Source organism: Electrophorus electricus, chromosome 14 (genome assembly GCF_041902795.1).
Source record: "Electrophorus electricus isolate QZ-2024a chromosome 14, ASM4190279v1, whole genome shotgun sequence".
Taxonomy (NCBI): Eukaryota; Metazoa; Chordata; class Actinopteri; order Gymnotiformes; family Gymnotidae; genus Electrophorus; species Electrophorus electricus.
The window spans coordinates 1,787,501-1,815,000 of NC_137510.1; the positions used below are offsets into that span (position 1 = coordinate 1,787,501).

General features: G+C 46.0%; 2 protein-coding genes and 1 long non-coding RNA gene across 9 annotated transcripts in view; 2 read left to right on the top strand and 1 right to left on the bottom strand.

Annotated features, from left to right (window-relative positions):
• Positions 1 to 27,500, bottom strand: part of trpc1 (transient receptor potential cation channel, subfamily C, member 1) — a 48,332-nt gene that overhangs the window by 12,256 nt on the left and 8,576 nt on the right. The window contains exons 1-7 of one of the 5 annotated variants that reach the window (XM_081696102.1): positions 7,355 to 7,480; positions 3,068 to 3,219; positions 2,748 to 2,849; positions 2,217 to 2,419; positions 1,585 to 1,716; positions 950 to 1,145; positions 1 to 260 (exon numbers count right to left, since the gene is read on the bottom strand). The exon at positions 1 to 260 is cut by the window's left edge and continues 77 nt beyond it. In XM_081696102.1, coding sequence (XP_081552228.1) covers positions 1 to 260; positions 950 to 1,145; positions 1,585 to 1,716; positions 2,217 to 2,419; positions 2,748 to 2,849; positions 3,068 to 3,219; positions 7,355 to 7,403 — 1,094 coding nt within the window. In that variant the 5' untranslated portion in view covers positions 7,404 to 7,480. Of the gene's footprint in view, positions 261 to 949; positions 1,146 to 1,584; positions 1,717 to 2,184; positions 2,420 to 2,747; positions 2,850 to 3,067; positions 3,220 to 4,072; positions 4,624 to 7,354; positions 7,481 to 7,567; positions 7,707 to 27,500 lie in introns of those variants that run through there. The other 4 variants (XM_027017779.3, XM_081696103.1, XM_081696104.1 and 1 more) reach the window with 4 other exon arrangements.
• On the top strand, positions 6,659 to 9,397 carry chst2b (carbohydrate (N-acetylglucosamine-6-O) sulfotransferase 2b). Its single transcript, XM_081696106.1, has one exon. The coding sequence runs from the start codon at positions 7,484 to 7,486 to the stop codon at positions 8,876 to 8,878; it is 1,395 nt and encodes a 464-aa protein (XP_081552232.1). The 5' UTR covers positions 6,659 to 7,483; the 3' UTR covers positions 8,879 to 9,397.
• On the top strand, positions 14,008 to 20,442 carry LOC145651109 (uncharacterized). Of its 3 annotated transcripts, none has more exons than XR_014116784.1 (3): positions 14,008 to 14,381; positions 16,394 to 17,510; positions 18,334 to 20,442. It is a non-coding gene; the product is annotated as an uncharacterized LOC145651109 (long non-coding RNA). The 3 variants fall into 3 exon arrangements; XR_014116782.1 differs by having other exon boundaries at positions 18,376 to 20,442; XR_014116783.1 differs by having other exon boundaries at positions 16,394 to 17,038; positions 17,128 to 20,442.

The window sequence follows — 27,500 nt, forward strand, 5'->3', positions numbered from 1 at the left end:
ACCAGCGAGTAGAGGTTCAGTAGGAGCAGGAAGCTGAAGTAGGAGGCGCTGTGTATGATGAACTTGATGAAGGGTGTGTGGATGAGCTGGCCGACACGCGAGCGCGGGCCCAGCAGGTAACAGACGGACAGCAGCGGCCAAAGTAGGGCAACGCTCAACACCGTCGCCATCTTCAGCGCCGTCGGCTTGCGCCGGTAGCTCGCCATCTCGCCGAACCACACCGTGTTCAGGAACTGCTGGCAATTGGACTGTGCCACAAACTGGAGGAACAAAAACAGACAGCGGAAATGAATCATTCGAGTGACTCATTTAATATCGAGACACGCTGTGTATATAAAGGAAGTAACCCGTAAAGATTCATGAGTGTGTTTGACTGTGTTTATGTCATGCCTGCTTGATGGGTTGTGTTACATAAATGTAAGAGGCATACCTAACATGGTCCTTATAGCATTACAGGATGGGATGGTTACAGCCCGACAGGGAGAGGCTGTTACAGCCTGACAGGGAGAGTTAGTGTAGTAGGTACCAAAGCTGCGACTCCTGTGGCAGACCAGCGTTCAAGCCTCTGTTCGTGGCCACGACTCCTGACACTACACTTGCCTACCTCTGTAACATGGTTAAAAATTGTAAGTTGTTCTGGATAAGAGTGTCTGCAAAATGTGTAAAATGTACATTTACAAATGCACTTGTCTTGTCTAAAGCGACTTACAGAAGTGCTTTGTAGTTTATCAAATACATATCCTGTTACAGTACTTAGCTCAGTGGTAAGTATATCAGGCTGAAGCCCTGGCGAGAATGGAAGGAAGACAATAAACAAGTAAAAGAGGTTTTTTTCTGTTTCTTCTTCACAAACTGAGCTCTCCACGTGTGCTGGTGTGTGTAAAGAGGGCACCGGGCTCCTGTGTGCAGGAGTGTTCCAGCCTGGTGTCTCATCGCTGCAGTTTCTCACCTCCTTCTGGTTGTACTTGATGGCCAATTTGAGGCGACTGAGGTTCATGCGTTCCTCCAGCAACCCTCGCTTGTCCACATGGTCCTCGCTGGACGTGTGGTTCAGGATGACCTCCAGCTCACGGGAATTGCGAGCTTGAGCCAGCAGGTCTTTGGCAAACATCTTGCACTGCTTGGCCAGCTCCTCGTAATCGTTCCTGGTCCCAGACAGCAGAGTTAAAAAAATAAACCTCCCATCCAGGACACATTGTTAACCATCTGCTTGATGGGTTTGCAAAATGAATTAAATATGTTTTTAAATACATAGTGCAGTGGCAAATGTAGAAATCTGGAGCGTGTGGGGGCAAAAATGAGTTTAACAGCGATGAAAACTGCTGTTTTCCTGGACTCTGTTTTAAGTGACTGCACCACGAGCTGTAATCACACAGCGGTTAGGAGTTTCACAACACATCAGGAATAATCTCTTCTGCATGTTTCTCGCTCACATTCTCTCATCCAATTTAAATCCAGCATGACCCAGAACCAGCACTCTGCTGACTCATCGGCCTGGATGTCTACTACTGGAAGTCTATTTGTCTGTCTCTCTGTTTTCCTGTCTGTCTGTTTTCTAGTTTCTGGCTCTGTCGGCCTCTCTACCTGAATTCCACCTCAACCAAGCTGAGCTCCTTCAGGTCGGCACTCAGCTCAAACGCTCGCAGTATGGGGTCTTCCTCTGTGAGCATGATGAGGGACGGACTGGCCAGGCAGCGGTAGATGTCCAGCCGAAACCTGCAGGCAAGCAGACGTACACACACACACACACACACACACACACACACACACACACGCAGACAGCCTCAATGAGTAATCAGCCTCCAGCAGTAGTGCTTGATGATGAAGTGATTTGTTAGCTGTATCCCAGCGTCCAGTAAACTGAACTTGTTAGCTAGTCACTTCACCTCCAAAAATAGATCTTGGAAATATCTACAAGCATCATGCACCTTTTAAGAAAAGAGCTCAGAAGAGCTTGCTGTCTGCCTAAATACCTCCTCAGTGAAATATTGCTTTCTAGCAAAAAGAACATTAATCGTACTATAACGAGGACCTGCTTTCTGTAACTACTGGAATCACCGCGTCTAAAATAACAACGGCTGCTCCGGACAGGCAGGGAGCAAGGCATGAACGAGATGGCTGGGAATGTTACGTAAGTATAAAGCAGTGTGTGTGTGCCCATGTTGGAGGGAGCCGCTCTGGTACTGTGAGCCCTTCGCAGGCGTGTCGCTCCCTGCCTGGAGTGGCGGAGACTGTCCTTCTTGTTCTTGGCGTTACACAGCGTACACTCGCAGCCCACGGCGTGGGGCCGGGGCAGGGAGATGTCCTGCTTCAGGAGCATGGTGAGGATCTCATAGTTGTTCCGGTGGGCAGCCAGGATGACGGGGGCCACGTCCATGGTTGTGGAATACTCTGGATTCTGTATGCGCTGCATCAGTTTCTGAAAGGGAGGAGAAATAAGTGGATCCGTGCGGACCGCGTGAATGCGCCGCTGTCAGGAAGGTGACTAGTTGTGTCTCGGACGTTATAATGCGCAGTGTGTGTTCAGTGTTATGTAAGGAACAGCTTGGCTAGATGTTACTCTATATAGCCAGACTCAGGAAGCTGTCTAGAAACAATAGCAACAACAAAAAAAAACATATCCGTTGAGCTTTTATCACTTTATATTCAGCATGTAGGCTTTTCTAGTTACTCTATTTAGTAAATGTATTGCTATTGTGAACGATGTGACCCCTGTGATAAACGCCGTGAACCCAACAGGGACTGACCGCGATGGAGGGTTTGGAGGATCTTCTGGGCCGGTGGTTGAGAAGAATGTCGACAGCTCCAACCACCTCTGAGTCGATAGCCACCAAAAGTGCATCTGTTGTCTGTATGCTCACACACACGCACACACACACGCACACACACACGCACACACACACGCACACACACACGCACACACACGCACGCACGCGCACGCACGCACACGCACACACACGCACACACACACACACACACACACAAAACTTTCCCAATGCACAATGAACATAAATGCAGCATATTTTCTGCTTCACTGAAAGTTGTGAGTGTGTGTGTGGTATCGCACCTGACAGCCGTGCTCCAGCAGCAGCTGCAGTATGTCCAGGTTCTCGCTCTCGATGGCGATGGTGACCGCGTCTCTGCCCAGCACATCCACGCAGTTGATGTTCAGTTCTCCATGATGCTCTTCCAGAAGCTTCTTCACCATGTAGTAATCACCTTAAAAAACAACAGCAACAACAAAACAAGCCATCACTTCACCCCTCTAGTCTGGTCACTACTGTCTGGTTTCTCCCTCATGCCCAATGGCAGAAGGAAACAGACCCACGCGTATGTAAATCTCAGCACAGTGTCAGAGCGAAGGTACTGTCCAGAACCCTCCTGACAACAAATGCCATCAAAGGAGAACTCGTCTTCTGTAAGATGTGTTTAGGATGACTTTATATGGTAAGGCAGACATCCGCCGCTTGCCTGCACAGTGTAGCATGAGGTTAGAAGACATAACCAATGCACAACTGTTTTGTTCGCATGGAGTGCAGATGGGCCTTTAGACTTGTGGGCGACAATTAGCAATTTTCAACCACTCAAAATGGGGCTTAGAACACATCTCACAGGAGCTGCTTTGTTTCAGTCAGTTCATCAGACTACAGTGATGGTGCAGGGATCAGATTATTTTTCCACAGGGATTAACAGGCTTTGGTATTGGCTATAATTTTCAACGGCTGTAAAATGCTCACATTACACTTTGAGCAAATATGCAAAATTTATCACATGCATTCCCTTGACTTTACACTAGCCAATTAGTCAAGAACAAAACAAACCGTTACAGGCTGAAATTTGTCAGCATGCCTTTGCATTTTCTACCAGAAATATTTTGACACACTTCTTTTTATAAGACTTTCGTTTTGCCTGACCAAGTGACAAACCGACGTTACAGTTGTAATGAACGATGATGTCATAGTCACAACAAAAACAGTGGCAGTGATATGACAGCCTACCCACAGCAGGCCTAAACCACAGTACAATGGACATAGCGAACAGAGTAACTCTATAAAACGGTCCGTTAACTTACCCTTCTCACAAGCCAGCAAGAAGAGTTTCTCGTCAAGGGTCGTTTCCTCTTTTACCTCCCTAACGTCTTTCAACGCTAGATATTTGTCCGGAGAGGACGCGTCCGTGCCCCGGTAAAGAGCAGCCATTACGACAGAGAGCGAATACGGTAAAACGCTGATGTGCATCCCACTAGGCAGACGCGACCTTTTTACACATGAAAGCCCGCTGGTGGGAATGGAGAGTCTATGGATGATAGAAACCCCGAAGAACCACGAACACGACGCCGAAAGAGCCGAATTAGAACTGATTTGTGGTCAGCGAGGCTATAATCTCATCAGGATTGGGTTTAAAAAAAAGGTGGTTATTTCACGGTCGAGATGGAAAGACGGTCGTGCAGCAGGTACAACATAATAGCAAAACAAAAAACAAAAACATCGTCGCGCAACTGTTTTCAGAGGACAACAATCGGGCGGTTTTCCTCCCGCATCACTGTAAACGCCGCCGCGTACTCCCTGGTCCTGATGTTGATGGTCTGGTGTGCGCATGTGCGCACGGACCATCTGGCTACGCGGTCACAAGGACAACAAATATGTTGCATAATGTGGCCCGTCGTCGCGAACTACACGCGCTCCGTGGTCTTGCGCACCTGGCGCAGTGGCGATGGGTCGCAGTCTCGGTAATGAAAGTTCCTCTTTCCCCAGATACACTTGACATGTTTATCACAAATGTGTGCAATAGATGTGGTAAAGGCTTATCTTAAAGCAACATATTACATATTAACGCATCTGACAGACATATATAATAACTGAATAAATCTTGTTTAAATCTCATTGCTTTAATACAATAAATAATCTGTACATTCACACTGTCTAAAAAAAACTGTCTATGTCAGAAGAAACATGTTTAATTCAAATGTAAAAAAAAATAAAATAAAAATAGCACGTTTGTAGAGCCCATGGCTTTAGCTGTATGAAACGTGCCGTGTCTGCCCTAACGCAGTTAGCCAAGCGTACAAAGGGCTTTATAAGCTCATGGTAATTCTAGAGTGGGCCATTTTCCCTCCTGCCTCAGCCTGTCGGTCGACCACTCGCAAACCCGCACCACAGTCAGTCCGGCGTGCTTTAGCTCTCTCTGCGTAGCGCTTTTCACCACAGACCCAGGCTCTTAATAAGGATGAGAAAGACCACCCATAGATGATACGAGGAAGAGGACACGGTGGGACTCTTCAGGAGGCGCCAGAGAGCAGAGAGGTGGTTAGACATCAGGTTTACACAGGATTCACCAGAGGAGAGACCAGAGGAGAGACCAGGGGAGAGACCAGGGAAGAGTGAAGACAGAACAGTAAAATGTCTGTTAGGTCCTGGTGGGTTAATGACTGTGCCGGGCACATACGAGATGTTAGAGATATGCCATGATGATGATGATGATGATGATGATGATGATGATGATGATGATGATGATGATGACATATAGAGGTTCAGGGTAAGTGATCAGATGAAGAAAAGCCAGTGTAGTGTTAACGAGGCAGTTGTCAGTACATCAGGCTAGTTCAGAGACCGTCTGGGAGTATACAGTTGAGAGACAAGAAACAGACTCTTGACTGAAAAGACTTCGGTGTCCAGGAGAGGTTACTGAAGGCCAGAGCGACGAGTGGGTCTAATGGAGGCCGAGCGTTATTTGTACTGGACGGTAAGCCGTGCATGCAAAATAAAAAACAAGGTTTGTGCCAGAGACATGGATGTACAACAAGCTGAGATCACACCAGTGTTCAGGGGTGGAGAGTGCGATGGTGTGGATTACACAACACTCACACGTATAACCCCACGGAGAGTCGACGTCAATGACAAGGCACCACACTAATATATTCATAGGTGAACACTTTTCACGTTCAATTGGCACCAAAAACAATTTGATGTTTACTTTCCCGCTGTCGGAATAACTCTTAGTGAGTTTGCTTCTACCTCCTGATGCTAAGGAGGTGTGTTGAAGGTTTGTGCAGGATGCTTTTAGTGTAAAACAGCGCTGTTCAGACCCAGTCCGAAATGTACAGCCTATTTTTGGTTGCTTCTGCTCCAACACGCTGATCGATTGTGTTACCTACCACCTTTTCTCTAAAATGTTCTAGGGTTTGACACTGTTTGTCACCACTAGGTGGCAGTGCCTAACAGTGTGTGACTCTTAGGCTGTAAAAACGTTTGCAACTACGTTTAACATGATGGTTTGTACATTTGTAATCTGGGATTACTTTTAGAAGCTTTTCCCAGATTGCATGTAAGCATTTTACCTTTGTTTACATATGTGATAGTAAAACGTGTAATTTAGTTTATAATGTTCTCAGAGGAACAGAACGTTTCGGACAACAGTACTTCATTAGCTGTCCAGAACGGGTTTTTCTTTTTTTCTGGAAATCAGGTATACTACAGTGCAATGTTTATTACCTCTACATCTTCAACTACACACACATACATACACACACACACAGAGAGAGAGAGAGAGAGAGAGAGAGAGAGAGAGAGAGAGAGAGAGAGAGAGAGAGAGAGAGAGAGAGAGAGAGAGAGAGAGAGAGAGAGAGAGAGAGTTTTAAACAAACTAAAGGGATGCTGTCACGGTCAAATCTGTTCGTGTGTTCTTCACCTCTGAAGAGCTAGATTTCCACTCCGCAAAGGAAATTAAGACCTGTAAAAAAATAGTGACTCATCGCAACGTTTTGTATTAAACGCCAACTTCAGATCACATCGATAGCTGGTTGGAGACGGAGAGGAGCTTGACGGACGTGTCGACCAGCCTATAGCGCTTTAAGCAGGACGACAAGCAGTACCACGGCCCAATGAGAGTCGAGAGTGGGCGGGCCCTTGCGGCGGTGGTGGGACTGAGTCGGTTCGGCCCGATAGTTTGAAAACACAACGGCGCACCGGGATCCGCGGCACGGGTTGCAGGTCGGAGCTCGGCGTTGCGCCTCCGTTACACCTCCGCTACACCTTCGTTGCACCTCCAGCGTGACCTGCGCAGTTATGGTTCATGTGCATTGATTCGCAGTAGCGGCAGTGTCTCTCTCTCTCTCTCTCTCTCTCTCTCTCTCTCTCTCTCTCTCTTATTCCGCACTGACCGATCCGGCCGCTTTTCGTACCCGGTAAACGCGTAAACCGTGATCCGTCACGCTCGGGCCGACCGGAGATGGATATTTTAAAGGCTTTCGGTGTTTTTCTACGGGACGAAGGAGAACCTTGCGCAGTGCAGTAACGGCACATCAGTGCTTCGCTGTTTGGGATTTCCAACGCGATGAGTATTGCATGACTGTTACCTAATCGAGAGGATGTTTTGTTCCGTCGCACACCAGGAGGAGATCCCATAGGCTACCGTTTTTAATCGTTGTTTGCTGAACGTGGAGCTGACGGAGGGGCCGAAAGCCGCTCTCTTCCCGGCGCTGTAGATGAGAGGTAAACAGTACCAGCAACTTAAATTGACTGCACCCCGAGCCGCGAACGCGGACTATGGGAGAAAACTCAAAACGTACCAGAACAACACGAAAATAATCGCCCAGCCTGGCATCGTGATGAAAGTGTTGCGGAGAAAGAGAATTATCCTGTTCATAGCTTATTTCCTGCTGCTGGTGTTGACCATGCTGAATTTGGCCAACTACAGATGGAGCAAGCAGCCTCAGCAGTGTAGCCACCAGGTGAGGGGCACCGCCTTCCAAGGGAGGTCCGACATCCGCTTCCTGTACCGGTCCACCCTGGCTAAGAAGAGACAGCTGGTGTACGTGCTGACCACGTGGCGGTCCGGCTCGTCGTTTTTCGGCGAGCTGTTCAACCAGAACCCGGACGTGTTCTTCCTCTACGAGCCCATGTGGCACATCTGGCAGAAGCTGTATCCCGGTGATGCCGTGTCGCTTCAGGGCGCGGCCAGGGACATGCTGAGCTCGCTGTACCGCTGCGACCTGTCTGTGTTCCAACTGTACAACAGCCCTGGGGGCAAAAACTTCACCTCTCTTGGCCTGTTCGGGGCAACCCTCAACAAGGTGATCTGCTCGTACCCGCTCTGCTCGGCCTACAGGAAGGAGCTGGTGGGCATGGTGGATGACAAGGTGTGCAAGAAGTGTCCCCCGCAGGGCTTGAGGCTGTTAGAGGAGGAGTGTCTGAAGTACAACACGGTCGTCATCAAAGGGGTGCGCGTCCTGGATGTCAACGTCCTGGCCCCTCTGATGGAGGACCCCTCGCTGGACCTGAAAGTGATACACCTGGTGAGGGACCCCAGGGCCGTGGCAAACTCCAGGATCAAGTCCAGGCACGGGCTGATCCGCGAGAATCTGCAGGTCGTCCGCAGCCGCGACCCCAAACTTCGCCGGATCCCGTTCGTGGACGCCGGGCACAAAATTAGCAAAAAGGATGGGGCAGACTACCACTCGATAGGCGCCATGGAGGTGATCTGTGACAGGACGTACCGCACCCTGCGCACGGCCCTGAACCCGCCCGGATGGCTGAAGGGGAAGTACCTGGCCGTGCGCTATGAGGACCTGGTAGAGAATCCCGTCCGGATCCTGCGTCACGTGTACCGCTTTGCCAACCTCAGCGCCAACCACGACATCGAGGCTTTCGCCCTCAACATGACCAACGGCACAAACTCCTCCTCGAAGCCGTTCATCGTGTCGGCCCGGAACGCCACGCAGGCGGCGAGCGCGTGGAGGACGCTCCTGAGCATGCAGCAGATCAGACAGGTGGAGGACTACTGCCACCAAGCCATGGCGTTGCTAGGCTACGAGCGCGTCAGGACAGCCGCCGAGGCCAAGGACCTGAGCAAGTCCTTGCTGGCTGCCTCCAAACTGTGACACCAACTCCCACCAAAGACTGTGGATTTACAAAAAGATCATCTGATTGGCTTCTGTGTCGCTCGGTAACTGTGGAGTCCAAGCTTCCTTTTCAGTATTGTATGGACGGATTTGAATGCATCATAGAAATGTAATTTTTGATTTTTAAAAAAAAAATTTGTTTGCGTATGTTTTTTGAAGTAATTTAATGCTACCATTCCTTTTAGAACCGGTTTCTGGATGTGTTTGAAAAATTGTATACGAGTTGTAACTCGAATATGAGTGTTGATATTGTACCAGTCATGTGACTTCCTCTACAGCTCTGAGTGGATGTTTTAGGGTTGTTTTGTACATTTCAGGCTCAATCCCTTTATTTACATTTCTTTACTCCCTTTCAGAGTGAAAATTGTGAATGGAAAATATCAACAATATCAACAAAGAAACCCAAATCTAAGCTAGACTCATTCTGAGAAGCTGGCGATGCTGTTCGTTAGTTCAGGCGCCTGTCAGAGACAATCATTAAAGTGCTCTGTAATGTTTTCTCTGTTTCTGCTGTTTTTTTTACCGGGTCGTCGATCAGTGCTTTGACTTAACCATTCCCTTGGTAGCCTCTGACGTCTCACGGCCTCGCATTGCTTCGTGACCTCGCCGTGGGGAGTTACTTAATTTTGCAGCTCATTACATTCGGCTCAGACCCTCTCTTTATAAATATAGAAATTACTTCTATAAATCACTTCTAAAGTGATTATAGACTAGTTAGATTAGATTTATGAGCGATCAGTATGTTTAACGTCTTCACCCGCGGCCTGTTATGAGGTGTTGAATAACATAATGGGACAGAAAACTCACCCTCCCCATTTCTTGTACTCTCTGTCTCCTTGCCCACAAACACTCGCACGGCATTTTAACTGCTTTCTAAAGTCGTGAAGTGATTGTAACTAGAGGTCTGACTTGAACACACCCCATCATTGTCTTTACCTCGAGAGTTCTGTGGAGCACACCAAGGATGTGAGTGTGTGCTGTCTGAGATATCCCAAATGAATCACTCGGTTTGTTTTGGAGCACGGCAGTGCCTCTCACACGCACCAAAGAGCTCGTGCGTCGTATAAGACAGGAGAACACAGTCTCTGCAGTGGGAAAAACCTTTCCAAGCAAAAACATCTGACCTGGAGGTAATTGCTGAATATCAGCTGCCAGTGGCCTGCAATCACAAACCAAACACAATGCAGCCTCAGACTTGTGTTGCATTCGGAGGGCTTTGTGTGTTAAATATCGGTCCACATAGCCTTTTAAAACCACTCGAACTGAAACTCAAGCGCCACCAAAACCAGTTTCAGCACAACTGAAATGAACAAAAAAAGCCAAAAAAAAAAAAAGCAAAACGATGTTGACAGTGTAAGCAAGCTTTGTTATAAGAGTTCATTCACATTTATGAAAACTGCATTTCTTTCCAAAAATCTGTAAACACAACTGTTGACACAACTCAAGATTATGTACTGTTCAGCAGGGTTGTTGTGAAATAGGATATACGAACTCATACAAAAGAAAGTTTAATGATGTTAATTTGGTTTTTGCACCATAAAAGGGGAGCGAGGATATGAGCATTGTGTTTAGGTCATAAGTTCTGTAGCTCTGTAAAAACATTGCAGTTTGATGGATGTTATTTCTGCCAGTAGAATTCGTCATTTGCACAGGAAGAGAAAGTCAGTCCTGAAAGATAATCAGATCTGTACCATATGGTCTTTCCTATCAGATATGGTATGAAAACACTCACAAAACACTCACTTGCTGTTATATGAAGTTGTCTTTGGCTGACCTTATGTAGCCGTGAACAGCTGTCTTTACTGTTCGCTTTTTTTTTGGGGGGGGGGGGGGGGGGGGCATTATTTTGACATTAAGAGTTAGAAGCATAACATCAAAAGGAGAGCTGCGAAAAGGCACAACAAGAATGTGGCCTTTTGTCTACAGCTGAAAAATCTTAATATCAAAATAAAAAGGGGTCAGAATGTGAGACAAAAGGCCACATTTTGGGCAGAATCTGTGTACGGAGCGGTGAACTGCAGTTTAAAATAAAATCAGTTCCTCCAAAAATCCAGAACCAGGACAGAAAGGCAGACTGTGTGAGGCTGCGTGGAAGTGCTCCTCAAAGCCTGTTTGGGATGTGAATCCTCTGGGTGAGCGTCGTGTCTGGGGATCTGCGAGTACAGCTTCCACTCAGCTTTACCACATTTTGCCTTCCACTGCAAATAAGAAATAGAATATTGATCTGCTATTATGAGTGGAGGCAGTCTGTCACTCCAGGGGACGGGAATGATGAACATTTTGCAGAAAGATATTAAAACCAGACAGTCAACTGTACCGGAGCTTCACTCCAATCGATGCACCTCGGAATGCTGGGAAGGTGCAGACCGTTTTACCTCTCTGGGCCATGCTGGGTTGTTGGAGCATTATCTCTGTCCAGAGTACCAGCCCTTCCGGGTTGCTGACCGTTCACATCCGGGACAGAAAGTAGAATGTGGAGAGGTTTGGGAAGTTCTGCCAAAGAAAGCGCGCTCCATATTTTGAGAACTTCTGGAATGGTGCTTTGTTAGGGTTTTTTCTTTTTTGGGTGGGGGTGGGGTGTTGCAGCTCTCTCATTCTCTGCTGAGCCACGGTGGCCACAGTGTTTGTTAGGGGAGAACAAACACACTGCATCTGTTTACAATTCCATCTGTACCCAGATCAGCACGGAGCCAGCCTTCTCAGTATACGTCGCTGAACTATATCGTCAAACGCTGTCATCAGAGGCGCTTTTCATCTGACCAATAAGAAACGCGCCTTCCATTTTCTACTTTCTATGTTTATTTATGCAGATAAGTTAGAAAGGTGTTCTGTGTTGTGTTCGATTCATTGTAGTTTTTTGGTTTGAATTAATTTTTATTTTGGTTGCTGAATATTTACTTTACAATTATTTTCAGTAATATTCAGTATTTCTTCTAAGTGTATGTTCTTACTTCCTGATTGTTAGTAAAGAGTTGGAGGGGGGATAACAAACACCTGACAAACACCTGACAGATGGCCTAGAGACTCCAACCCTTCACCTACATGGTGCTTCTGCCTAATAAGTGTTTCTGAAGTGGGTGTGTAACCCACCCACACAGTGCCTTTGCTTGTTTTCTTCCTACAAGACTTTTCATTTGTATTCAGACAAACAGTCATTTCCCTTAGAGTGTGTTGGTCTCTGAACTGCACGGCAGATATTTCCTTCTCCATGTGCGTGTGGTTTAACGTCAGAGGAGAGAGGTCTGGTGCATGCTGATAGGAACTCGCCTCCAGTGTGGGAATTTTACAGTTATTCTTTTACTTCTTAAAAACTTCCTTTTCATATCTGGTGTGAGGAAGCGATCACAAAGCCATCTTGGACAGAGCATCACTGGACACACACTACAACGTCATTCTCTACCGGCACACACACACGCAGCACAGTAAGACTGTTTCCACATGGGGAACCAACATCATGTTCACGACTTTTTCAGTCAAACCAGTTGTACACAACAATAGCAGAACTTCAGCTGCAGTCAGCGCTCGTTGTTGTCATGAATGGCCGTTCAATTGTTTGTTTGTTTGTTTGCTTTTTCGTTGGAGGGATTTTATTTCTCCTCTAATTAAAAACATGTAATATTAATCTCTGTGTGTGTGTGTGTGAGTGTGTGTGTGTGTGTGTGTGTGTGTGTGTGTGTGTGTAGTTGGGTGGGGTCTAAGTACTCCACAGCTGTCAGTGAAATATAAGAGAGATAAGAATACATTTATGAGTCAGAATTAGGAACACCTCATAGTTAATACGTAGTGATCCTTCACACACACACACACACACACACACACACGCAAACGGCACAGGCACACACACACGCACAGACGCACATGCACGCACACACACGCATGCACATGCACTCACACACACAAACACACACACACACACACTCACACTCACACACACATGCACACACAAACACACACTCACACACACATGCACACACAAACACACACACACACACTCACACTCACACACACATGCACACACAAACACACACACACACACACACTCACACTCACACACACATGCACACACACACACACACACTCACACTCACACACACAATATTCTTCTAGTGTGCCTCCTTTCCTTGTTCTGCACTGATGCTGTTTGTGGTTGCCATAACAACAATTTCAGGAGGTGTATGAGGCTGATGTAGAGCAGGTGGTGGAGTGAGCGAGAGCAAGAGGGAGATGAGATAAAACACACACACACACACACACACACACACACTCACACACACACACTCACACTCACACACACTCACACACACACACACACACACACACACACACACACACGTGTCTGATGTCTTGGATTTAAAAAATGTTTTTGCAATAAATCAAGAAACCATAAAGAAGAACCACATAACACCATGATGTTGCTTAATATAACAAACCATATACGTTGTCTGTGTAGTAACTACCTACCCCAGCGCAACACAAAACATTTCTCTACCTGTATTCGCTTATATTTATTGCAGATCTGTTCGGTCTCAGAAATAGTTCTGAAATGATGGTGGGGAAAATCAAACAGGTGAGGAGAATGAAATTCCTTCACAGGGCGACTCTCTGACGGAGGATGAAGGCAGGACCTAGGAATGTGCTCTCTGTTATGACAGTGAAAGGATATCTGACAACATAAAACCTCCCTGGACTTTCAACCAAACAGAATGAATTCACAGAGGATAAAAGAGAACTGTTTACAGTGTTTATGCTCGCACAACCATCACTGCTGCTGTTTATTTTAGTGGTGGGACACACACACACATCATACACCATCTGTCTGTAGGTCTCGCTGAGAGAGAAAGGAATCCGTAAGCTCTGTCTGTGCTGGTCTTTCTGAAGGGCCGGGACACACACTAGGACAGTGCAGTGGTGACCTGGGGTAGGTTAGGCCTGTTATGTTACAGAGTGTGTTTGTGTAAGTGGGATGCAAGTTTACTCTTCTTGTTTTTATAGGTCACTCTATCCCTCAAACACACACACACACACACACACACACACACACACACACACACACACACACACACACGCAAACACTCAGACATGTACACACACACACACACACACACACACACACACACACACACACTCTCTCTCTCTCTCTCTCTCTCTTTCTCTGCCCTCTGTGATAATGTCCTTGTAATTTCCAGGTCAGGCTTAGCCTATAACCTGCAGACATAAAAGCACCTCCACTGCTTCTTCAGCCTGGGAGAGCTACAGGTGGTCCCTTTTACACCAAGACATTCCTCCAGGTCATATATCCCCCCCTTAACCCTACCCAACAGAAACTACAACCCCCGGGGATGAACGGAACGGATCGGGTGACTTTCGCTCACGGATGTTATGCGTCTTATCAATGGCAATGTCGCAATAATGTCAATGATGAGACGTGAACTAGGAGTGATTTCCCCCATCAGTATCTCACCTGGGAACTGCAGCCAGGCAGGTAAGGGTTATGCCGGACATTTCCATAAGAATGAGTGTGGGAAGTGGGTGGGGGTGGGGTTCAGGTGCCCCATTCAGGTGCAACTGGAGCGCTTTTCTTTTCTGAACCACCCAAGTGAAGGCTAGCCCACACCACATAATCAGCCAGGGCCAAACATATCATCAAACAGGGCCAACTTCATCATCAGACAGGGCCAGCAGTATTAGGGGCCAGAGCAATAGCAGCACCAAACAGAGGCCATTTCTCCAACAGCCTCAGGCAAACACATGCAGGATGAAAGCCAGGTGGTAACACAGAAGGAAGAGACACACAGCCAGGAGATTAGGGCTCCTTTGATGTGTGTCCTCTGCTGCAGATAAAAAGGTCAGAACAAAGTTGAGTGAAAATGTCGCTGTGTGAAACAGATTCGCCAGCTCCAGACCTCTGCAGTCAGAAGCTCCTGGATGCTTCTCACGATAAAGGAATGGACCATCACACTGTACTGAGCATGCACAGTGAGCGATCTGTCTGTGTGTGTATATGTGTGTGCGCTTATATTGCCAGGATCGTTTTTGAGGAGTTTCATAGTGATCCATGACTAAGTTTTACCATGTTTCACCACACTCATAGTGTACTTACACACACACACACACACACACACACACACACACACACACACACGAGTAAATACCAGCAGTTCAACCTCTGACAAATGAAGATAGCTGGGGCAGATTTGGCAGGTATTTGTGGGCATGTCGTTGTTTATCCAACGCTGCCATGGCAGTATTTCAGTGGTAACGCACACACATGAGCAGTGGGCCTGTGTGGAGATCAACGTGGACGTGTGTGTGTGGTGACAGAGTGTGTGTGACACTTCATTTGGAAGCGAGTCTTGTCACCACCACGGTGAGGGCCTCTGAAAAGAACCAGAAGTAGAGTGGGCCGAGACTTTTCTCTCCTTCTCTCTCCTCCCATTCTTTCCTCAAACAAACACCATTATACCACACATGAACACCATTATACCACACATAAACACCATTATATTACACATGAACACCATATTACCACACATGAACACTATAATATCTCAAACAAACACCATATTACCACACACAAACACCATTATACCACACGAACACCATTATACCACACACAAACACTATAATACCTCAAACACCATATTACCACACATAAACACCATTATACCACACATGAACACCATTATGCCACACACAAACACTATAATACCTCAAACACCATATTACCACACACAAACACCATTATACCACACATGAACACTATAATACCTCAAACAAACACCATTATACCACACATCAACACCATTATACCACACATCAACACCATTATACCACACATAAACACCATTATACCACACATCAACACCATTATACCACACATGAACACCATTATATTACACATGAACACTATATTACCACACATGAACACCATTATACCACAAACAAACACCATTATTACCACACACAAACACCATTATACTACACATAAACACTATAATACCTCAAACAAACACCATTATACCACACATCAACACCATTATACCACACATCAACACCATTATACCACACATAAACACCATTATACCACACATCAACACCATTATACCACACATGAACACCATTATATTACACATGAACACTATATTACCACACATGAACACCATTATACCACAAACACCATTATTACCACACACAAACACCATTATACTACACATAAACACCATTATACCACACATGAACACCTTTATATCACACATGAACACCATATTACCACACATGAACACCTTTTCCTTCATACTTGTTCTTTACGCTCTTCCATACAGTCAAAGGATGTGCTGTTTAACAATGAAAAGTGACTGAAATTAAACATAATTTACAGTAATTAAATTTCCCACTCTGTATTGTCAAGTGGTACTTTGGATAAATAGCTGTTTGTTTTTCTGCCTTTCATGTTGTAATGGTTTGAATCCTTCTTTGCTATACTATTATTTCCAGGTGGACGATCTTACATGAGCAGGTTCCCTGTTTGAAACGAGCCAAGAGCAGCATTACTCTGAGAGCAGAGAAGGACTGTCTCACTCAGAGAGGCAAGGAGAGATGCAGGAAGCGAGAGCTCCGTCATCAGCTTAACAAACACCCCCCCCACGTAATCCAGGTTTACAGGAGTCGCGTGTGTTCAATGAGCTACTTCACATTGTTATGGGACTCAAGAGAGATTCGTTTGCCTGAGCACGCGTTTCTGTGCTCTGCAATAACTATTTATGAGAGACCAAATATTCCCCATGATCCTCGTATATAAAAAACTGGACAATCGAGAGGAATCTTGCTCTTCACCATGGGGGAGGAACTTAAGCCAGAACTTTGACAACTCACCAGTTTTATTTCAGGGCCGTGTGAAGAAGCGCACCATGTAATAACGCTGATACTGTAGAAGAGAAGACCATTCCAGGCCAGAAATCCTCCTGACTGGAGACTTGGAGCAGGGAGGCCACATCTGCATCGTGGTGTGGATCGTTGTTGTATCTGAACTCAGTGACGGAAGACACACGTTATTACAACCATCAGACCCCAGATTCGCCACACACACTGCTGTGCCATATGCTCTACTGCGCAATGACAGAATATTTCTGTCTGCTACATGTACATGTACACACACACACACACACAAACAAACACACACAGACTGATAGGGCCTTCTGAAGTTCTTCTCTGATTTTGATTGATCTCAGATGCAGTGGAGGAAGACATGGACCATATGACATGAAAGAGGAACAGAGGAGGAGGAGGATGAGGAAGGCTGGAAACAGAGCCCATAACGAGCTTGAGGTGTTTATGATACGTCAGGTCTTTTCTGCACCTGCAACACCAGTCTTTTGGGTGCTGCCTTTTTTTCACAGTGTTATCGGAGCATGACGGCGTTGCTGACAGCGTAACCCCTCGGTGTGACCGAGGGGGGCTTCTGTGGGTGGATTTACACATGCAGTTTGTACGCTGCTAACTGATGGGGGCGCCGGTTTCCCTTAATTGTTAAAAACAATACGCTGGCAGCTTCAGTCCCCGACAAATCCATGGACTTGAAACAACTGAGCGAGAATGAAAAAGACTTCCACTGGTAAGTTCTGACTTCACTTATGTTTACTGTGACAGCAGTTATAAATGGTAGCGATTTCCGCGATTTGGTGCTTCGGTTTCATGGTGGGCTGATAAATTAAGATGGGTGTGTGAAAGTGTGTGTGGAACAGATTTAGTGAAGTAGGGTGTGTGAAGGTATGTGTAAAACTCCGTTTTGGCACAGGGAGACTGCCGTCTTCCCATTCCTGTTCAATCCTAAAGCATTCCCACGTCTTCATTGGAAGACGTTTCCATCTTCCTCCAACTTTCCCTGAGCTCTCTGTGGTTGCTGGACCCACTTTGTTACGATCATCTTATCTGCCTCAACACTGGTTCAAAATGATTCCCCCATGTCTGTATCAGTATCATGTCTGTACCTCAGGCTTCTTATGGGTGTGCTAAAGAACGTTTCCAGAAATGCTTTCTCAATTTTTACAGTGGAATAACCTCTTAGTCGGTCAATACTGCCCCGTTATTTCAGTCACACTGGTCTGATATTACAAATAATTATGCAAAATTGGAGGATAAGGGATATTCATAACACTCCAAACAGGACCAAACAAATGATTAATGTGAAACTTTTGATTTAAGTTGATACATTACGTAACTTACATATTTTACAAAGAAGTGTTTTTATTGCAAAATATGGTCTATTATTCAAATGCATTAGTCAGTAAGCGACCAGCTACTAAATGTTTCGTTTTTAAGAGAGATGTGTTTCACAGCTCTACCTGGAGCTCAGAAGCTATCCTCAGCATCAGAGACTCCATTCTCACTCACGCTGCCTCTAAAAGCAAATGGCCTCTCGTGCTGATGTGCCCCAGGTCCTTCAGGATGTGTGTGGATTCTCTGGGTCCTCTGTGCAGGGAGAGACCAGCTCACTCATTCTGACACCTCACCGTGAAGCAATGTGGGTCAGAGAACCACTTCCAGATGGGAGTCCTGGTGGTGCCGGAGCTCTCCACTGAAATCCTGCAATGGTCTGGTGTTCATTACACACACCCGTAATCACAAAGAGACACACGCGTTACAGAGGCTAAGGGCGTCGTAGTGAGGTAACGAATGGAGAGAGAGAGAGAGAGCATGCTCATAAAACTGAACATATGGAAGCTCTGGTGTTATTTCTTTGAGCAGGTATTTCTTTGGCCAGGTAGGTCTCCATAAGCCACCTGAAACATCTGTTAGAAGAGCAGAAGTTTGCATGTTTATAAGGAAGGTGACACAGGGCTTTGGTTTGCAGCTGAGAAAAAGCTTAATCAGGCACCCAGAGGCAGCCAAAAGCCATCCACATTATAGACTCCCCACACACAGATAGGTAGAGACAGAGGCAGAGAGAAAGGATGAGAGGGCGATAGAGAGACAGAGAGCGCCACTGATGGAAAAAGAGAAATAAAGCCTTATGTCACGTCTGTTGCTTTGTTAGCTGGGTTTCCGGGTGTAATGGAGTGAGAGGCACACGACCCTGTTCATCATCAATCAACGTTTACACCGTACTTCCACAAAAGCACCATCATGAAACAATAGCCACACCTCTTCCTGTTTGCTCCCATAACACCCAGCAACTGTACAGCCTGTCATGAATGCTAAGTATGAGTGGACCATATCAGGGCAGATTGAGCAGTCCTTCTGGGACCTGAACACACACACACACACACGCACACACTCACACACACACACACACGCACACGCGCGCACACACGCGCCCACACACACTCACATACACACCCTCACGCACACGCACACACACACTTGCATACACACACACACTCAAATGCACACACGCATATACGTGCACACGCATGCACACGCGCATACACACACACACACACACATGCACACACACACACACACACACACACACGCACACACACACAAACACACTCACACACACACACACACACACACACACACACACACACACAGCGAGACTGGCAGTCACAGTGCTAAAGGGTGGTGTGATTACCCAACAGGAAAAACTCCTACCATCTAGTGACTCCACCCTCCAGCTCCACCCACAGATACACACAAACATGCTGTTTATGGCTCTCACACTTCACACCACTTTCCAGGTGGACAAAGATTGAGCCAAGAACTTTGTCCCCGATACACCCCATGCGATGGCCTTCACAGGGACGCAGTTACACAGACCAGAAAGAGAACTGATCATGTTACTCCAGTTCCCATGACTGGATTACATCTCTGACCCACACGGAGTTCAAACCCAACAGGACTCTCAGATCTCTCAGATGTCATCTTGTAGCGGCAGCCAGAGTAAGGGCGTCATTTTTTATTTATTTTTTTACCAAAAGCTGAAAGTTTTTCTGATGATGTTAGATGTGTCCCAAAGACAGCCATTTTAAATACAGATTGAAAACAGTTTCCACTTTATTTTTTGCCCTTTTAGCACATTCATTTCCAGAATCTCTTTTATCTCCTAGATTATTTCGATGTTCTATTTTGACATTTTACGCTTTGACATTGACACTATTATTGGTTCTATTTAATTTTCTTTAATTTGATTATCTTTTCCATTTTAATCAAAAGTCTTATTTATCTATGCAATATAGTTTCTCTTTTCTTCATTTTTTGAAAAACCTTCCAGAGAGGATAGATCTCGAGAAATAATCATTCCTTCGATAAGGAGGCGGACGCGTGCGCGGAGAAGTGTGAAGCCCTTTGAATTGCCACTGTGTATAAAAAGTGCCGTCCAGATAAACCTGCTCTGCTCCGCCTCACCAAAAGCAGAAGTGGTTATCTCAGCGTGATGTGCTCCGTTGTGGACAGCCAGCCTGCCACAGGGTGTATGGGGCCTGAGGACGGCACCAGCAGGCCAAGCGTTACAGATAAAGCTGGACTGAGTGGAATAAGATGGGCTTCACAAACAAAACACACAGCACATCTACCCAGCCATTCAGCTCCAGCTGAAGAGCAGAATATTCAGATAGACAGACAGACAGACACACAGACAGACAGACAGACAGATAGATAGATAGATAGATAGATAGATAGATATAGAGAACAAGAAACACAGAAACAGAGGTGTGAGGGGAGAAGAAGCCATGTGACACACACACACGCACGCACACACACACACACACACGCACACACACAACCAACCCCTACACACAACCCTATTTGCTAAATGTTTACATATTAAATACATATTAAAAAACAACATCTTGTTAATGTCTTATTGAGTTGTTTCATTAAGTTTCATTAAAAGTCTTATGATTATAATGTGGTTTTTTTGTTATTATTATTATTATTATTATTATTATTTTGTACAGTCATGTTAAATTGAATTGAGAGTGAGAGAGAGAGAGAGAGAGAAAGAGAGAGCGAGAGAGAGAGAGCGAGAGAGAGCGAGAGAGAGATGGGTGCCAGAGAACTGTTCCTTCTCTCCACCTGGACAGGGTGTTTCTAGCAGAGGCACAGGAGACTTAGGGATGGTAGAGTTACTTTGCCAGCGGTAGGAACATTTCCCACTGCCCTGCACTCTAAATATCCTCCATAATCTGTGGGCTTCCAAACTGCCAGACGGCTCTCTCATACCAGTGGGTACAAAAATGATTCTGGAGAAGTTGGTGTGTGTGTGTGTGAGAAAGAGAGAGAGACCTGAAAAATTGAATTTACATGTCTAGGTGTCTCATCTTACCCTCTCTCTCTCTTCTTCTCTTTCTTTATCTCTCTCTTTCTCTCTCGTTCCCTCCTTCTCTCTCTCTCTTCCTCTCCCCCTCCCTCCAACTCTCTCTCTCTCCCTCCTCTCCCTCCCGCTCTCTCTCTCTCTCTCTCTCTCTCCCTCCTCTCCCTCCCCCCCTCTCTCTCTCTCTCTCTCTCTCTCTCCAGTCTTGCTGTAGGAAGTACTGAGCTCCTATACATGAGTTATGAAATTTTCAAGACCTGTAATGAATAATTGAGAAGGAGAATTTTAAAATAATTTTGGTGGAGGCTGCAGATGGAGGGTATGAATCCCTGCCTGCACCCCCAAGCTCCACCACCTCCACCCCCGGGCCCATCTGGGAGCTGCCAGACATACTCTGTGATCCCTGACAAACGAGAGATGGAGCTCTGGAGAAACAGGACTTGATATCCTCTTTCCACACAGACAGACACGCACCACCCACCATTACAGTAGAAAACATTTGGCTGAAACGTTTGTGTTGACTGTGTGCAAAACGGAAACTGTATAATGTATTTATTATGTTCCAGAAATGTAAACATCATTGTCTTATTTCTTTCTTTCTTTTTAATCAGTTGTGCACACACACACACACACACACACACAATTGGGCCCATCTGTTCAGTCTTGTTGAGTGGCAAGTGAAGCCTCTTCTCTGATGGGCATTGAAGCACATGACTGAAGGCTGCGCCAGACTGAAGTGCCCACCTCCCCAAAAACAACGTGCACACACACACACACACACACACACACACACACACACACACACACGCGCTTCCCCCTCCCCCCCACGTGTACACCCGTGCACACACACACTTTCACAGGACTGCCAGAGGAAAGCTAATTCACAAAGACTTGTCACACAACAACAGATGTCCTGCTCAGGGCCTGCCAACACTGGCCATTGAGTCGAATCTCATACCCCCCAGGCAGATCCCTGGACACACAGGCTTTGAAAGATACGTTGAGCACACTCAGCACTTGAGGTTCACGCTCACACACACACACACTATAAACAATATAGAACTGCATTAAAAGCATTAAAACTTGGCCCATAAAGAAAGGGTTCTTTTGCTTTTCTTCTCTTTTGCAGCAGCAGAGTGTCTAATAAAAACAACCACCTCTCAGCAGCCGAGATACAGGAGAGCAGATAATGCAGAGAGAGAGAGAGAGAGAGGGAGAGAGAGAGAGTGAGAGTGAGAGAGAGACAGAGAGTGAGCGAGATTGAGAGAGAGAGAGAGAGAGAGAGAGAGGGAGAGAGAGTGAGAGGGATAGAGAGAGAGAGTGAGAGAGAGTGAGAGGGAGAGAGAGAGAAAGAGTGAGAGACAGAGCGAGAGAGTGAGAGAGAGAGAGAGAGAGAGAGAGTAAGAGTGAGAGAGAGACAGAGAGTGAGTGAGAGTGTGAGAGAGAGTGAGAGGGATAGAGAGAGAGAAAGAGTGAGAGAGAGAGTGAGAGTGAGAGAGAGAAGGAGTGAGAGTGAAAGAAAGTGAGAGAGAGACAGAGTAAGAGAGAGACAGAGTGAGTGAGAGAGAAAAGAGTGAGAGTGTGAGAGGGTGAGAGTGAGAGAGAGTAAGAGAGTGAGAGAAAGCGTGAGTGAGAGAGAGAGAGAGAGTAGTGCCTTTGTAGTACATGTGTAGTGAATATGTAGTGCCTGTGTAGTGCAAGTGTAGTGCCTGTGTAGTACATGCATAGTGCAAGTGTAGTGAATGTGTAGTGCAAGTGTAGTGCCTGTGTAGTACATGTGTAGTGCCTGTGTAGTGCCTGTGTAGTACATGTGTAGTGCAAGTGTAGTGCCTGTGTACTGCAAGTGTAGTGCCTGTGTAGTACATGTGTAGTGCCTGTGTAGTGCCTGTGTAGTACATGTGTAGTGCAAGTGTAGTGCCTGTGTACTGCAAGTGTAGTGCCTGTGTAGTACATGTGTAGTGCCTGTGTAGTGCCTGTGTAGTACATGTGTAGTGCAAGTGTAGTGCCTGTGTAGTGCAAGTGTAGTGCCTGTGTAGTACATGTGTAGTGCCTGTGTAGTACATGTGTAGTGCAAGTGTAGTGCCTGTGTAGTACATGTGTAGTGCAAGTGTAGTGCCTGTGTAGTGCAAGTGTAGTGCCTGTGTAGTGCCTGTGTAGTGCCTGTGTAGTGCAAGTGTAGTGCAAGTGTAGTGCCTGTGTAGTACATGTGTAGTGCAAGTGTAGTGCCTGTGTAGTGCAAGTGTAGTGCCTGTGTAGTACATGTGTAGTGCAAGTGTAGTGCCTGTGTAGTGCAAGTGTAGTGCCTGTGTAGTGCCTGTGTAGTGCAAGTGTAGTGCCTGTGTAGTACATGTGTAGTGCAAGTGTAATGCCTGTGTAGTACATGTGTAGTGCAAGTGTAGTGCCTGTGTAGTGTACACTCCTCACCTCTCCTCTCCTGGAGGGCCTTGTGGAAATCCCCCACAGAGCACAGTTTAGTTTTAAATCCCGTTGATTGTGGCCAATTCAAATTCTTAATGAGCATCCGAATTTGGGATTAGGGCTGGACATAAATGCCACGCACTAGATGTCCACTATCAAGACTGGACCTAAGACTGGATTTAAGACTGAATCTAAGACTGGATTTAAGACTAGACCTAACCTGGACCCATGACAGGATTTAAGATTGGATTTAAGACTGCACCTAACCTGGACCTAAGACTCCATTAAGACTGCATCTTGTAGCAGTTGGTACTGTACATATGGCAATCAGGCAGCAGTAGTAGAGTTAATACAGTAACCAAAATACTGGTAGTGCTGTCATGTGCAATGAGTGTTTGTACCGGTAAAGAAGCACTTACACTGGCTCAGTGTCTCTGTATGACATATTTTGCATACCTTACAGTTGTGATGGTGTTCCAAGTCATGAGACTCCGCGTTATTAAGTGTAAACATGAGTAATGGTAGCAGTAGTGTACCTGTCTGTCTTGAGTCCCACGGAATATGAACTGTTGAAGACTTTAGTTGGGCCAAGGAAAGTTCCAGATGTGCTGCTCAGAGACATCATGAGTGCCTTGTCACAGTGTTTCAAGCCTAAGTCCATCCGGATTGCTGAACACTTCAGATTCCACAGGCAACATCAAAAAGAGGGAGTGTCGGTGACAGAATATATTCTCGCTCTGCAGACACTGGCAAGCACTTGTGAGTGTGGACAATTTCTTAATGATGCTCTTAGAGATCAGTTTGTTGTGGCCTCGTGGTGGATTAGTCTCACCTGAAAAAGGATTTGACCTTCCAAAAGATCTGAGATTCCAAAAGGCCTGTGATGTCGCAGTGGCTCTTGAGCTGGCATACAAAGACACAAAAGAGTCAAGAGACCATGCGGATATTCAAACGCTGAGTCTTCACAAGGTCACTTGCACTTCAGGTGACAGTCTTACAAAAAGAGGAATTGTTAACATGACAACCATCAGGAAGATTCAAGAACGAAACAGCAGTGTTTCTGCACAGAGGGACAGTGGAAGTGCTATCAATGTGCAAAATGAGCATTACTGGTGCACTGAAACATGCCATGGACTTGGTACGGTAGGCCATTTAAAAAGGGTCCGCAAGAGAACAAAAGGTGCTGATACCTCCAGCACTAGCAATGAGGATGCACTGGACCTACAGCGTACATGGACCAAGGAAAGAAAAAAGGGTTTTTTCATCAAAGCGGGATTGTCCGAAAAGCCTGTGAGTATCCTGAGCTTGAGTCTATTTATCTTGAGCATGTGAAAAGCTGCCCCCCCCCCCATAGCCAGCCTTCATTCATCGGTGATATCATCCCTGTACTTGGAAAAACCCAGTGAAGTGTAGAGGAAAGGAGTTGAAGATGCCATGTGTGGTGACAAAGGGTAACAAACGCCTGTTTACACAGAACTGGAATTGGCTACAGAACTGGGAAAAGAGCTTCAGTCTGCAGGGATATGTAAAGACAGACACCCTACAGTGGAAGCTTGGCTTGGGCACAAGGATATTTTCAAGGATGGCTATGGAAAGATCAGAGGCTTTAGAGCCAAGACAAGAGTAGCAAGTGATGCCAAACTAATCTTTCACAAGCCACACCCTTATCCTTTGAAGGAAGCTGTAGACGGAAAAAAAAAAGAAATGCCTACAGAAAAATAGTGGAAGTGGAGAGGGGACACTAGGCCACCCCAGTTGGTTCAACGGCAAAAAAACACAAGGCAGTGCAATTGTGTGATGACTAGTGTAACTGTAAACCGATGCCTACTACCTGAAGAAGATCCACTTCAAAACGCACACGGTCTATTTACTACTCTGGCTGGGGGGACATTTTTCAGCAAGCTAGACATCCTTCGCTTATCAACAGTCACAATGAGAACCAGAATCAGAGCAGTAGCTAACAATCGACAAATGGATGACATTTTGATGTCAGCACCTAGGAAAGCAGAATAACTGGCATGACAAATCACGGCAAGACTGGAGAAGTATGGTGTGAGAATCAAACTTTCCGAGTGTGTATTGAGAGGGAAGCCCCAAGCATCATTTTTGGTGTAGATAAATTTTGGGGTCAAGAGATTTTTGCGGCTGCATTGTCATGTCTCCCATGCAAGAAAGATACTAAGCAAAGAGGAAGGAGGGATATTTCAGCTGTGACAGGTGGATGAGCTGCCTGTCTCTGCAAAGGAATTCTCAGAGGAGTTGGGGCACGGTCCCATCCTTTGGAAGGTCCTTGATCTTAAGTGAGGCGAGCAAACCAGCTATGTGTTCTCTGGGGCTCGTGAGTCATCATACCTCTGAGGTTGAGACAGAGACTTCTGTCAGATTTACATGAGGGACATCCAGGTATGACACGGTTAAAGACATTGGGTTGAAGTTTCCTATGGTGCCCTAGACAAGATTGAGAGATTGAAAACTTTGTAGGCCACAGTGCAGTATGTGAAATCACCCTAAAGAGACCTACAACAGCTCTTCATTACTGGTCCTGGCCTACAGCTCTGTGGGAAAGAATTCATATTGATTTCACCGAGCAGAACTTGCTGCTAGTAGATGTCTATTCAAAGTGTTTGGAAGTTTCTACCCAGCACCCTATGACATTTCTGTGTCATATGGCCTATAAAAGCTGCTACTGTCACACAATGGCCCTCATTTATTTACATGTATGGCTCTTAGCTGACACTTTTATCCAATGCAACTTACAATTCTGACTAAACACAACTTGGTTTAAGGGTCTGAGGGTTGAGGGTCTTGCTCAGGGACCCAACAGTGGCAACCTGGCAGTGTTGGGGCTTGAACCTTCTGATTACTAGTCAAGCACCGTAACCACTGAGCTACCACTAGCCCACATAGTTCATTTATGTCAATGGAGTGTGAGCAGTTTTTCAGGAACAACATGGTATCTGCCATGTTCTGTCTGCACCTTCCCATCCTGCCTCAAATGGAGCAGTGATGCAAGTTTGCAGACATTCAAGAAAGCCTGGGTTTGGTTAGATGTTCTATCTTCGTCACCCTATCATCGTCCGTCTTGCTTGGTCACTGTTCACACGCAAGAATGTTCTGCATGTTGTCGCTGGGTACACTCCGGCTCTTAGGTTATATTCTCGGAGCGAGGACTACAGTAGTTGGTACCAAAACAGTAAATACAGTAATAGGGCAGCAGTAGTACAGTTAGTATAGTAATGATAACACTGGTAGTGCTGTTGTGGTCAGTGAACGAATGTGTCAGTAAAGAAGCACTTACACTGTCTCGGTGTGAAATACTCTGCATACAAATACCACCGTGTTCAGGACTTCTACAGCACACAGATTACACGTTCCCAAACACAACAAGCACAATGTAGCAATGAAAAATGTCCCCCAGCCAGCACAGAAAATGAGCCATCCCCTTGTGGAAGTGGATCCTCTTTGGGTAGTAGGCATCCAGGAGTTACTGTTACATTGTAACAGTGTGTAAAACAAGTGTGTGTGTGTGTGTGTGTGTGCGCACATCCATGTGTCTGACATATACACTTCCTCAGTGTGTGTGTGTGTGTGTGTGTGTGTGTGTGTGTGTGTGTGTGGTCAGAGTGAGCATGACCTTACACAAACATACATGGTTATGTTGTTTCCTGTTTGTGTGTGGGGGTCCATCTGTGTTTGCTACAGTGCTACAGGAAGTGAAACTGCAAGTGCTGTGTGTGCAGGTTCTTTGACTGAGACTCGCCCACACATTTCATCACTGCCTCCAACTAAGACCTGCCTTATACGGGCAAAGATTTGGCCCTTGTTTTCTGCACATACTCTTCTGCAGCAGGCAGGCTGTTGTAGCCTGGTGCGTGTCATCGCAATGATTCATATTGTTCTTGTGCTTTAATCAGGGTAAATGCAGCTAGT

Excerpts from the sequence above, each read along its gene's own strand:
- chst2b (XM_081696106.1), top strand. The coding sequence starts at position 7,484 with ATGAGAGGTAAACAGTACCAGCAACTTAAATTGACTGCACCCCGAGCC.